The 12,243-nt window shown below is 49.6% G+C and overlaps 1 protein-coding gene across 3 annotated transcripts in view; it reads left to right on the forward strand.

The window, feature by feature from the left end:
- EPHB2 (EPH receptor B2) overlaps positions 1-12,243 on the forward strand; it is a 144,365-nt gene that overhangs the window by 107,865 nt on the left and 24,257 nt on the right. The window contains exons 6-10 of one of the 3 annotated variants that reach the window (XM_074892588.1): positions 406-530; positions 8,065-8,227; positions 8,894-9,002; positions 9,192-9,307; positions 11,735-11,857. In XM_074892588.1, the coding sequence (XP_074748689.1) occupies positions 406-530; positions 8,065-8,227; positions 8,894-9,002; positions 9,192-9,307; positions 11,735-11,857 (636 nt within the window). The remainder of the gene's footprint in view (positions 1-405; positions 531-8,064; positions 8,228-8,893; positions 9,003-9,191; positions 9,308-11,734; positions 11,858-12,243) is intronic. The other 2 variants (XM_074892589.1, XM_074892590.1) reach the window with 2 other exon arrangements.

Below are 12,243 nucleotides of genomic sequence, written 5' to 3' on the forward strand. Positions count from 1 at the left end.
CTATGCAAATGTCAGAGTACAAAACTCCCTACTTCCCCATGGCAAGTAGGGAGGATTGCACGTTGCTGGGCTGGTAGTGCTTTTTCCAGGGAAACAAAACTGTGTTTGCTCCCACCCTGGGCTCATTTTGCCTGGGAATGATCTGTTTTCCTGCCCGAGATGCTGCCATACATGGTTTCGAATTACAGCCTCTTAGTGAGCAATGGAAACATTTGTTCTCCCCTAACTTCTCTCTACAAAAAGCAAAAGACAGGATCTCCTGACCCCTGGACAGCCCTGCCACTGCTGGAAGCGAATTCAGTAGCTCTAAGTAGCAGTAATACACCTGCCTGCCTCCAGCCAGGGGATGCGGGTCCTGCCCGTGCAGGCATGTGACTGAGGCCTCTCTCTTGCTCTCTCTTCTAGCTCCTTCAGCTGTGTCCATCATGCACCAGGTCAGCCGCACCGTGGACAGCATTACCCTCTCATGGTCTCAGCCTGACCAGCCCAACGGAGTCATCCTTGATTATGAGCTGCAATATTATGAGAAGGTACTGCAGAACCTTGGCAGGGTTGAGCCACAGGTTTTTGGGAGAGGAGGTGGTACAAAGCTTTGTGGAAGGGCATAACGCCAGCTACAGCAGTTGGTTGATCAATAGGTTACTTCTCTTGCTGTGGTTGGCCATGTGGGTGGCAGTGGCTGTCAACCCTCTGGGCTCCAGCAGTGGTTCCAGTGACCCTGAGTAGACAAAGTGTGGAAGAATTTGCTGGTCTTTCTGGAGGACCTCTTTCCTTCACCTCTCCAGCACTTGTGACAGGTGGACCCATTGCAGGGAGGGCTCCGTAGCCAGGGTCTAATTTTTCCCTTTCCCCTACTGGGGCGTTAGTGGGGAACGGGGATGGTAGGGAGCATCTGCTCCCAGGCTGGACCACATTAGCTGAGTGTCCAGTCTTTGAGATTTTGTGTAATGCTGTCCGTCAGTGCATTTACACCAAAGGTGAGTTGGTATCTGTGTGCAGGAGCCTGATCCAGGGTGTTGTACCAGGGGGAAGCTGTCCCATACTCCATGGAGGGTACGTACTGCACTGTGGAGCTGGGGGAGGCTGGTGTGAAGGGGTCCTGCAGCTCTGGCTCTTCCATCCCTGAGGAACGTGCCCCTCCACCTCCTCCCTGCCCAGGTGAGCAGAGGGACTGCGAGCCAGGGCTGTGCCACAGTGTCCGTGCCACAGTGTCCATCCCATGGAGCTGGAGTTGTGTGGCTGCTGAGAGACCTGAAACCATGTTGATGTTAGTCCTGGGACCTGCCAAGCTCTGCCTGGCTGGTGAACTTCATCTGTGCTACCCTGGGGAGGTGGGGAGCAGGAGATTTCTCCTTCCAGAATCTGCCCCCTTGCACAACAGCTTATAAACTATACATTAAAAATTGCAAACTAACTAATTAAAAAGCTTTATGATTAAATGGAACTGAAAATATTTTTCCCAGCAGTTGCCAGAAGAAATGATTAATACCCCCCACTGCCTGCCTGTGACCTATTTTCTCATCACCAAGAGCCAGAGGGAGAATGGGGAGGGGGGGAGCTTCTTTGTAAGCTGTTAAATAGGTCCTGACCTATATTGCATAAATCACAGCCATTTATTTGACCCTTGGAAATGATCCCAGAATATATGGCAAGATGGATGAGTAGGTAACAAGACAGATCTGGAAAGCAAGAGGGGTCCTTTCCCTGGGGACCCTTAACCTAGAGACAGAAGATCTCGGGGAGTTCATTCTCCTTCTCTTACTTTCTCTTAATCTCTCCCCTTCTTTCTTTCTTCCCCTTTCCCTCTTGTTTTCTTGGGGAGACTGTAAATAAATGGAATTTTTGTCTAAAGGGGAAGCTGCTACTCATGGCTGGTCTTTGCAGCCAACCGCAAGGTGAGCATCTGCTTGCCCGCTTGTCAGACCATAGGGCACAGAGCGGCCCTGATCGTGGGGACAAGTGGCCCAAGCCATGCTCAGGCGATTCTTTTCATGGCAGCAGGCTCTCAGGTGGAGCACTAGCCCTGGCAGACAGTGCAAGCAGCCCCACGTGCTGGTGCTGAGGCACTCTCTGTCCTGGTATTCCATAGAATCATAGAATGGTTTGAGTCGGAATGGACTTGTAAAGGTCACTTAATCCAACCCCTCTGCAATGAGCTGGGACATCTTCAACTCAATCAGGTTGCTCAGAGCCCCATCCATCCTGACCTTGACTGTTTCCAGGGACGGGGCATCCACGGCCTCTCCGGGCAACCTGTGCCAGTGGTTCACTACCCTCATCATAAAGAATTTCTTCCTTCTATCTAGTCTGAATCTACCCTCCTTTCGTTTAAAACCATTACCCCTTGTCCTATTGCTACAAGCCCTGCTAAGAAGTCTGTCCCCATCTTTCCTGTAGGCCCCCTTTATGTATTGAAAGGCTGCCATAAAGTCTCCCTGGAACCTTCTCTCCTCCAGGCTGAACAACCCCAACTCTCTCACAGCCTTTCCTCACAGGAGAGATGTTCCAGCCCTCCGATCATTTTTGTGGCCCTCCTCTGGACCTGCTCCAACAGGTCCATATCCACTGTGCTGAGGACCCCAGAGCTGGATGCAGTACTCCAGGTGGGGTCTCACTAGAGCGGAGCAGAGGGGCAGAATAATTTGAACCTCTCGGTATATTTTTTCGCTGGTGCTTTGGTTGAAGTAGGCAGACATGCCTTTATCTCTTCCCCAGCTAAAGATGTATGTCATGCTCAGAAATGGATCATTGGGTCAAAGCTTAGTCCCACAGCAAGCAAACCTCAGAGGATTTGGAAACAGGTTAAAAAATAACCAAGAGCTAGAGGTAGGGCCTGGCCAATGGCAGCAGGTTTGTCTGTCCCCAAACTCCTCTGCATGTGTTAGCCTTTGCTCCTGGGTCCCAGCTGCACACTCAAGGTCTTCATATGCTTTGTCTGGTCAGTCAAGAGCCCTCTGGATTTTTAACAATGCAATGACACTGTATCCTTCTCTGGCTGCTTGGCAGAGCTGAATCTCATGTTAGTCTAGCCATTTTAGTGCTAAGTTTTGCAATTGAAAGCCGTTTACTTGATCCCTGGGAACAGTCCCAAAACGCACAGCTTTGGCTATGCCGTGCTCTTCCCCTGCTTCCCATCAATACTGCAATTTGGATGGGGTGTATGACACATCCCAGGTGTGTTCTCACTCGACTGCCAGTCTGTACAGAGGTGATTTTCTTCCAAAATGTTTCATTGCAAACTGTCCCATGTGCTTATGAATGCTCAGAAAATATCTCTGGAGCTAGTTAAGTTGTTTCTAGTGGAATTTTTTTTTCCCCAGTAGAAAATTATATTTTATTAGCATGAAAACAGTTCAAATATAAGAATAGCAGCATATGCATCTTGTATAAAAAGTGTTTTGGCTCTTCATTTTGAATGGATTCTCTTCTATATAAAGACATAAATTAAATTAAAAAAAAATAGAATAAGTGTTTTAGCGTTAACAGAGCTGTTCACAATACCTGAAACAAAAGTACATTTTTGTTTCCATTTCACAGATTATTTATTTATAACATTGCTATCATTAGATGCTATTAAAAATGCCTGTACAGAGGCAACATTACGATTTTCTTTCACACGTAGTTAGAGCAAATCAGTGCAGATGAATGACATGTCTGCTCTCTATGGTCCTCTCCTTAATGTATTTTGTTTTTTACCTCCAAGAGGCACCTGCCAATGTTTGTCTTATTAAAAAAGTGAGCGTTGCCTTCATTTAGAAAGGGCGTAGTAGTTTTTGTCCAAAGTTGCCAAATTCATCCCCGAGTGTGGGAACTGGAGACCCACTGTAGTGTCAAGCACTACAAAGAATAATTAGCTCTCCTTGTTATGCAAAATGATTGGGCTTAGGGTATGCAGTAAGTTACCCGTTTTGTAATTGTTTGAAGACATTCAACCCATCCCTTGTGCCCAGTTCAGTCACCAGTGTGAATGTTTTAGGAGTCACAGTAGCCCTTTGATGTGTTTAACCAATACTGGGGGAAGGGCATGGGTTGCCTGGGGGGCTGAAGGGTGAGGGAGGGGCAACCTGAGGCAGCTAAAGGTGGAGGTGAGAGTAGAGCTGGATGTAGCCTTTGTGGTGCTTAGGAGCTTCTAGCAGGAGCCAGAACTGGATGACACGAGGGCTCTTACCAAGGACGCTGGAAGCACTGCTCCTGGGCTGGCTCAGAGGACCTTCCTGGTCTTTAGCCTGCAGTGTTGGACACCAGCATCCCCGAGCATGGGGCTGAAGCTGCTGCCTGGTGTCTCCAGCATGGAGCAAGAGCTGGGATGCCCCTTCCCCCATGCTGCCCAAACCCTTGGAGGGAGGTCTGTCTGGGGAAAACTGTGAGATAAGAAGATTAAGAGGAAGCCCTGCAATAACTTTCCTGCAGTCCCAGTCCACGCCCGGGACCCACGCTGCTTCTGTCCAGGCCTGTTTTCCTGTGAGAGGCATCCAGACACTCTTACCACACTGCACTTGATCAGGTACTTGTCTGGAAGACCAAATGCTCCTGAAATCTCTCCACAAGTGGTGTTCCCTGTGAGAGTCCAGGATCTGTGGACCCCATGGATCCATCCCCAGGGGGGTTGTCAGGAGCCTGTTTACCACATCTGAGCATCCCTCCTAATGCACTCGATCCCATGGGAGCATAAATTCAGATGTGTGTGATGAGTTGGCACACAGCCTTGGTCTGGCTTTGTACGTGTGGCTCTGTTTGCATCAGGAACCACAGCAGATTGCCACTGTGCAGACGCACAGAGGAGCTGTCTGCCAAATTAAGACAGTTGACATTTTTCTTAGGCCTTTTTTTTTTTTCTTCTGATAAAATATGACTTTTTAGAAACTATTTTTGCAAGTCTTTCAGGCATTTCAAAGACTATCCATATTTCAAGAAACTCTTTCTTTGTTGCTCAGACTTTGGTTTCAGCTTAAATTTGACTCGTGGGAAAGGGAACTAGATGAGGACTCAAAGTCAAACATATGAGGAAATAAGAAGTGTGTTACCTGAATTAGGATTTCCAAACTCAAACCAAAATCAGCAGGAAAAAAACCCACCCACAAACCTCTGCAAAAAAAACAACAGCTTGGAGTTGGACTTTAAACCACCTGGGATGCCCTGGAGCTGCTGGAGAAGCACAGAGGGGTGAAAGGGGAGAAGTGTTTGAAGTGAATGCACGGGTCGCTGGAGAGCTGATGACTGAGCAATATGCCAAGGGGAAAGAATGGGTCTGACAAGGAAAGGTGCAGAGGTGTAAATGCTCTTTCTTTGCTGTCTGGGATTAAAGGAGAGCACAGTTATGAGCACACCTTCCTCACATAGACAGACATCGATTTCCCAGGCTATAAACCATCTTGCAAGTATGGCCATTGCATTCAATTTAAAGTCCTCCAGGAGCAGGCATGAGGTTCCCTCAAATAGCTGGACAAATAATTTTAAAACAACTGTGTTGTTAGTGCCATGCAAGGGCCTGGGAGGATTCATCCAAGTCCTTGAGCACTAAAACTGTAAACTTTTCCTGACCTATTTCTCTCCTACCCTGCCTGGGAAAGGTCCAAGGGAGTGCTGAGGCCTGATCAGACAAACAAGACAATCGGTTTTCTGTGTGCTCATCTTTTCTTTTCTTGTCTGTGTACCTGTACTTGAGCTTTTCATTGTCATTAGTCTAATTCCCAAACACCCCAGTGATACCCAGGCAACTTCAGCACTAGGTCCAGATGGATAAAACTGATGTTGTGGTTTTTAGAAGAGAAGACTGTTCCTGAACACTGTTAACAGTGGAGGTCTCTCAGGCATTTGCGGAGCTGCTCTGCATTACCCTGTAGAATAATGTGCCATCGGTATTTCCAAGCCTCCGAGTTTGACCGCGCACTTGGAGAAACACATTGTTGCCAGACCATTCTCTTACCAGCCATCCACACCAAGCTCAACCAAAAGCTTAATACAAGAAGAAATTAACTCCATGAATGTTGTCTTTCAGCTGCTTTGCAGCTTTGAGGCAAATAGTCTGCACGAACCCAGGTCATGTAAATCCATCTTGTAAACACCAGTGCTCTTGCAATTCTGCTACAGTGCAATGACTAATTGAGAAAGCACCAGGCTCTGCCATGAACATGAGGAGAGCATCAGTTCAATGTGGGCTGCTGTGTGGAGCCCCATAGTGAATGACTGTTCTTTGTGGACCTGTAATGTTGCTGATACCACAGTTTCTGGCTGTGCAGATCCTCTGAGTGAAGGCACCAGTGCTGTTCTCAGAAGTGAATGAACGTGAAAGCAAAGTCATCAGATGACTAGCAATGTGGAGAAGAGAAGAGAAAGGAGACCAGCAGCCCCTAAAGCCAAACTCCATCGTTTATTGGTAGGCAAGACAACCTCTGACTCATCCTGTAGTCCAGCAGCTGAGGCTAAGGACACAGCCCTCTCTAGGCAAAGGGTGTGCAAAGTTGGGCGCAGGACTCTCCGTTGACTTCTGCTTCACTGTTGCCTGCAGGCACCCAAAGCAACACAAGAAAGCAGCCTGTGCAACTTTCACCTTGTGTGAAGAAACTTTGGTTTATCACAAGATGGGACCTTCTGCCCGACTGCCTCTTTAATACCCTCTGTCCTTTAGGAGTCCACTGCAGAAGAAGTTGGTGAGGAGGAGTGGATGCTTTGCTCCTCACTGGGAATTTCACTCTGATCTTATGGTAGCATGGAACAAGAAGAAATCCCTCCATGCCCCCCAGTGGAGTTTCACAGCTGAGACAAAAGGCCAGTCCCTTGATCACACCCTCAGTCCCACTTGATGGGATTGCACAAACTATGTGTCTGACTTCTTCTTTCTGCCAGTTCCTGCCTACTTGTTGAGGTTATCTCACCTCACTGATGAGTCTGTGCAGGGTGGGAGTTCTTGGGCTTGCTGAGCCCTTTGCAGTGAAGTTAGCAGATCTCAGGGACTTGCTCATAGGCCTGCTAGATCAGAGGTGTTACCAGAAAGGATGAGCACTTTCCATGTAGCTACAGACATTTGATTCAAAAATTAGCGCCTGAGCCTCCTTTTATAGGGGCTCATACTCACAGCTTGGCTTTCATAAGATTTCTCTGTTTTCCAGAAACATTGTGCTGTTTGCATATATTGCTGCTTTGCACTGACTTTCAGGACTTCATGGCTGCCAGGCAACTGGCCACCTTCCCCTGATCACAGTCAGTACTCTCTTGTACTCTCTTTCAACCTCCTCTGTTGACCTGTTTCTTCATGTCCCTGGGGGGAAACAGAAGCTGACTGTTCTCTTGTACAGTGGCTAGCACAAGGGGATCCTTGCCCATCTACTAGTGCTTCTGGATGCTCAGCTGAAGGCGTAAGTACCAAGGGCTGTGATGGATCCATCACCTACACAAGTGCAATACCATCTGTACCATTATGATATGACTGCTCAAGTCCTCAGCTAGAAGAACTGCAGACAAGGGTCAGGACAAAAATTTGGAAGTAGTCTCACTGTCACTTTTAAATGTGCTCTTCAGTTCCCCAACTTTGAAAACCTAGCCACAGTCCCTGGTGAAGCAGACCCCTGGGTAGGGCGATGGTAGCAGTGGTAGCAGTACTCCTCCCGAGGTCCAAAACCCTGTGTTCAGGTGGGCTTTACCTCTAGCACAGGCAAAGGGAGATGGGGAAGAGCAAATGGAGAGGGTGCTGAGGCTGGATCAGGCACAGAAGGAGGGGGTGAGGAAGGAGGGCAGTGCTAAGAGGAAGTGGGCACAGAAGAGCAAAGCAGTTCCCATCCCTGCTGAGCTCAAGGCTTGGAGAAGCGACTTGAGTTTTCTAGCTAACAGCTTCAACAGAGCCTTTCCTGAGAGGTGGTGGGTAGCCCAGGGATATCTATACTCACATTTCTGCTTTTGTATCTCCCTACCAGCAGTCGGGAATGACCTGTTTGTTCAGGCCCATGGTCTCCCCATGATGAGCTCTCCACCCGTGCTACCCTGCTCTCCTGCGCTTCCTCCTTCTAGAAATGCAGCACCTGATTCTGGACTTATTTTTCTGATGACAGATTTGTATTTTCTTGGCAGGATCTGAGTGAGTTAAATTCGACAACAGTGAAGAGCCCCACCAACACTGTGGCGGTGCAAAACCTCAAAGCTGGCACCATCTACGTCTTCCAGGTGCGGGCACGTACTGTGGCCGGGTATGGCCGGTATAGTGGCAAGATGTATTTCCAGACCATGACTGAAGGTGAGTCTTCAGCTGCCTCTGCATAAAGGTGACATAGAGTCTAGAGACACTTGGACAAGATGGAGATGCACTGGCAGCAGTGCTGGTCCCCTTGCTGCTAGTCCCTTCAAGGGTGGGTTGACAAGTCATACGCATTTATTCAGCCTGGCAAGACCTGGAGAGAGGCATTGGCACTTGGTGGTCCATGCAGGGAATCACATAATTTAGGCCAATTTCTGCCAAGGTTTTCTGGCGTGGGGACATGTCCACTCAGTTGGATTTAGAGGAAATGAAATTTATGATTTTCATGTGCACAGCTGCTGATGACAAATGCAGACCTGGGTCTTTATTTTCTAAATCTGTGCTGCTAAATAAAACAGGCCAAGCCAGTTTTCTGGCCCTGAGGCCAAGAAGCAAGGCACAGCATGCATCCACAGGACTAAACTCTCCACTCAAAAGGGATAGCTCCATCCTACCTTCCTGCTGGGGCACATCCCCTGTCATAGCCAACCGAAGCCATGCCTGGGAGAGCATGAGCACTAGCTCAGACCAAACCCATGCCAGGAAGCCCATTAGCAATAGCCATGCAGATGTGGGCAGTGCTCAGGGCCATGCTCTGACCTTGATGAACTTGGTGTAGACCCATCCTGTGCTGCACTAACCCATTCCCTCTTCCCTGCATGCCAGCTGAGTATCAGACCAGTGTCCAGGAGAAACTGCCGCTCATCATCGGCTCCTCCGCAGCAGGACTGGTGTTCCTCATTGCTGTAGTCGTCATCGTTATTGTGTGCAACAGGTAGGTCAGTCTGAGCACACGACCCGGGGCTGGGGCTGTGCAAGGGGGTGGCAAATGAACACAGAAGGTGGAAGGGTTAGTGGAGGGGAGGATGGGGACAGGAAGGTGAAGGGGAAAAAGATGCCCCTGCAGTGCATCTTTCAGCCCCGATGGACCTGTACTGGTGCTCAGGACTCCCTTTCTTTCCAGAAGACGGGGCTTTGAGCGTGCTGACTCTGAGTACACTGACAAGCTGCAGCACTATACCAGTGGCCACAGTACGTACCGCGGCCCCCCACCAGGCCTGGGGGTCCGCTCTCTCTTCGGTTTGTGTTCCTGTTCACTCATTCCTTGTGGCGTGCGGGGAGGGCTCAGGCCGCCCAGCCTGGCAGGCGTGTGCATGTGTAGAGCAGAGGATCTCCATGCTGTCTAGATCCCCCACCAGTCCCTTGTGATCTAGATCCCTGCCTTGCCTCCTAGAGTCCGTGCTCTCCAGACCTGCATGCTGTCGGATGCCAGCTGTGCAGTGAACACCTGTGCATGCTCTACAGACCCCTGTGACATCCAACACACACCCCTGAAGCCTGACCCTCTTCTGCAGTGCAGCCCTTGCCTTGCTGCTGACTCCTGAGCTTTGCCCAGCTTGCGGGCAGCAGTGAGACCCCTCTCCCAACCTACCCACCTCCTGCAGAGTGCTGTCCTTCTGCAGGAACCCACATACCTCGTGGTGCCTTTGCTAGAGCCCATCCCAGTGCTCCCAGAATCTTAGTAGATATGGAGACATATCTGTATGTATAGATACGTAATACAATAGATAACATGCCCTCTCTTGCAGCCTCCCTCTTCCAACATCCCTGCGTACTGCAAGGCACTCCCTGATATCCAGCACATTCCTGCTTTTGGCCTCGCTGCGCACCCTGCCTCACCCCAGTGCATCCTCCTTCCCCTCGTTAATCCCTGGCTGCGTGCCCTCTGAAATGCCTTTCTCCTCCCTCACTAGAGACCTGTCACCGTAATCCCGCTTTGTTCGAATCTCTGTTGTTATTTACCTCACGTTATACTTGCAGCTTCAGGATTTCTGTCCTTTTTATACCTTGGTCCTGTGCAGACCTGAGCCTTATTCAGAGAATGGAAAACATCAGTAGTGTTTCAGCACAGGCCTCGCTGTTGCTTCTGCATTTACTTAGGAAGCATTTCCCAAAAGGCAGAGCACTGAACTGCAGCTCTGTGCCGGAGCAGCAGTGTGCTTGCTGCATCGCTATAACTTACCGGGAGAAATGACACCCTTCAGGAAGGATTATGTAAATGTAACTCTCAGTTGTTTGTCAGTCCATGCTGCATGTGTAAACAAGCATTCTCACTTTTTCCTGGGGTCTGGTGTGTAACATGACAGCTTCAGGCGGGGATGGCATTAATAGCTGTGCCTTCAGGACTGTCGCAACAGGCTTGATGCCACTGGATGCAGACAAACTGATAACGGGCCTGGGGTGCCTTTTGGCCACATCATCACTCAAGACACCACCAGTCCAAGGCACAGTCCCTGCTCGGCTCCCCAGCAGTGATTGCTGTGGAGAGGCTACAGCTTATGGTTAATTTGCCAAGGCATGGGGAGCCTGTAAGCGTTGCAGCAACTCCCCTGAATCCTACCAGCATCCTACATGTGGAGCAGGGAGTTGTGTCTCTGGTTCTGTGTTGGGCTCCTTATTTAGTAAGGTGTGAGCTCTTGTCTCCAAATACCCTCAATTTTGGAGCAAGCCAGAGGCCAGCAAAATGAATATAGAAAGGGGAGAAGTGCAGGGCTGCAGGTAAGAGCTGTCCCGTGGTATAGGTAGTGTGCAAGGTGGCATCAGCAGTCCAACCTCACCAGGTCCCGTGGCCATTGCCTTTCACATAAACATGTCACTGTGTATTCTGGTCTACTAGCAGGAAGCTCTTGGCTTTTGCAAGTTCCTCAGTGTCTCCTACAGCTTTTCTTGGCTGCGTTGAGGCTATCAAGAGGGAATCCAGCCTCAGGCAGACTGGGCTGTCCGTCCTGCTTGTGCTGCCCGGCGAAGGGTCACAGACACCCCCTTGGAGGAGTCAGTCTGGCTTGGTTACTGTGTCAGTAGTACCAAGCACCTAGAGCTGCCCCCTCTATAGATCTCTGTGTAGAGAACCAAGAGCAGCGTGTGCCTCAGTTTACATCCCAAGACCTTCACCATCTCCTGTTTTGAGTGCTGAGCCCATGTCTCCTCCTCCGTTTTCCCATGCCTCTGATGGGACAGTGTGCTGAGGTGGAAGCTGCACACAGAGAAGGCCAGTGGGGCAGAGCTGAGGTCTCTATAAGTGGTCCTCTTCAGTGTTGCAGCATGATGAGCATGGTGTGACATTGCTGTGTCTATGCACCATCTCCTGAGAGCAAGTGCTTCTCTTGCTTTTCCTCTGGATGTGCTAAAGCCAAATCCTGCTGCAGAAGATAGGTGGTTCTCTGTGGTCACAGTTTCAGTCCTAGCTAATGATGCAGGCCTCCACTGCCCCAACAATGACTTATGGGCCAATATTCATTAGAATCCAGCTTTAATAGTCCTGTGCAAACATGGCTCTGCATGTTGTTTCTCAAACTGCTTTGCTGTGTCTGCTTCATGCCCTTGATTATGTGACTTGCTGAAGTGAAAAAGACCCTCACACAAATAGGTTTCTCTTTTCCTTGGTGCCAGTCATCAGTCGTGCTATTTGCATCTGTCTGTCTGACTCTCTCCCTCACCTTTATGCAGTGACTCCAGGGATGAAGATTTATATCGATCCGTTCACCTACGAAGATCCCAATGAGGCTGTCAGGGAATTTGCAAAAGAAATCGATATCTCTTGTGTCAAAATCGAGCAGGTGATCGGGGCAGGTAGGTGAACTGTGAATTGCTGGCTGGCCCTCAGCAGCAGAGTCTCCTTTGTGGTCTCAGGCTTTGGTGAGGAGTTAGCTTTACATGTACTGGGAAGACTGGTGTCAGTAAGGTCTTACACTTAGCCCCAGCCTGGACTAGCAGGGGGAAGGTGGTCCGGTCTGGAGCAGCAAGTACATCTAGACAAGGAGTTCCGATGTGCATATGGTCCCGTGTCCATTGCTCCTCACCAGTGATGAGTCTAACAGAAGGGAGGTCTCTGGTGTGGAGTGAGGGAGGAAGCACAGATCAGGTGGTGGGTGGTCAGCTCAGGGGCATGCAGGGCAGTCATGGCTGGAGCCTGTGGGAGCAGGGTCCCTCGGGGAGAAAGGCAGAGGTCTGGGAGG

The sequence above is a fragment of the Strix uralensis genome, chromosome 23 (genome assembly GCF_047716275.1).
Source record: "Strix uralensis isolate ZFMK-TIS-50842 chromosome 23, bStrUra1, whole genome shotgun sequence".
Classification (NCBI taxonomy): domain Eukaryota; kingdom Metazoa; phylum Chordata; class Aves; order Strigiformes; family Strigidae; genus Strix; species Strix uralensis.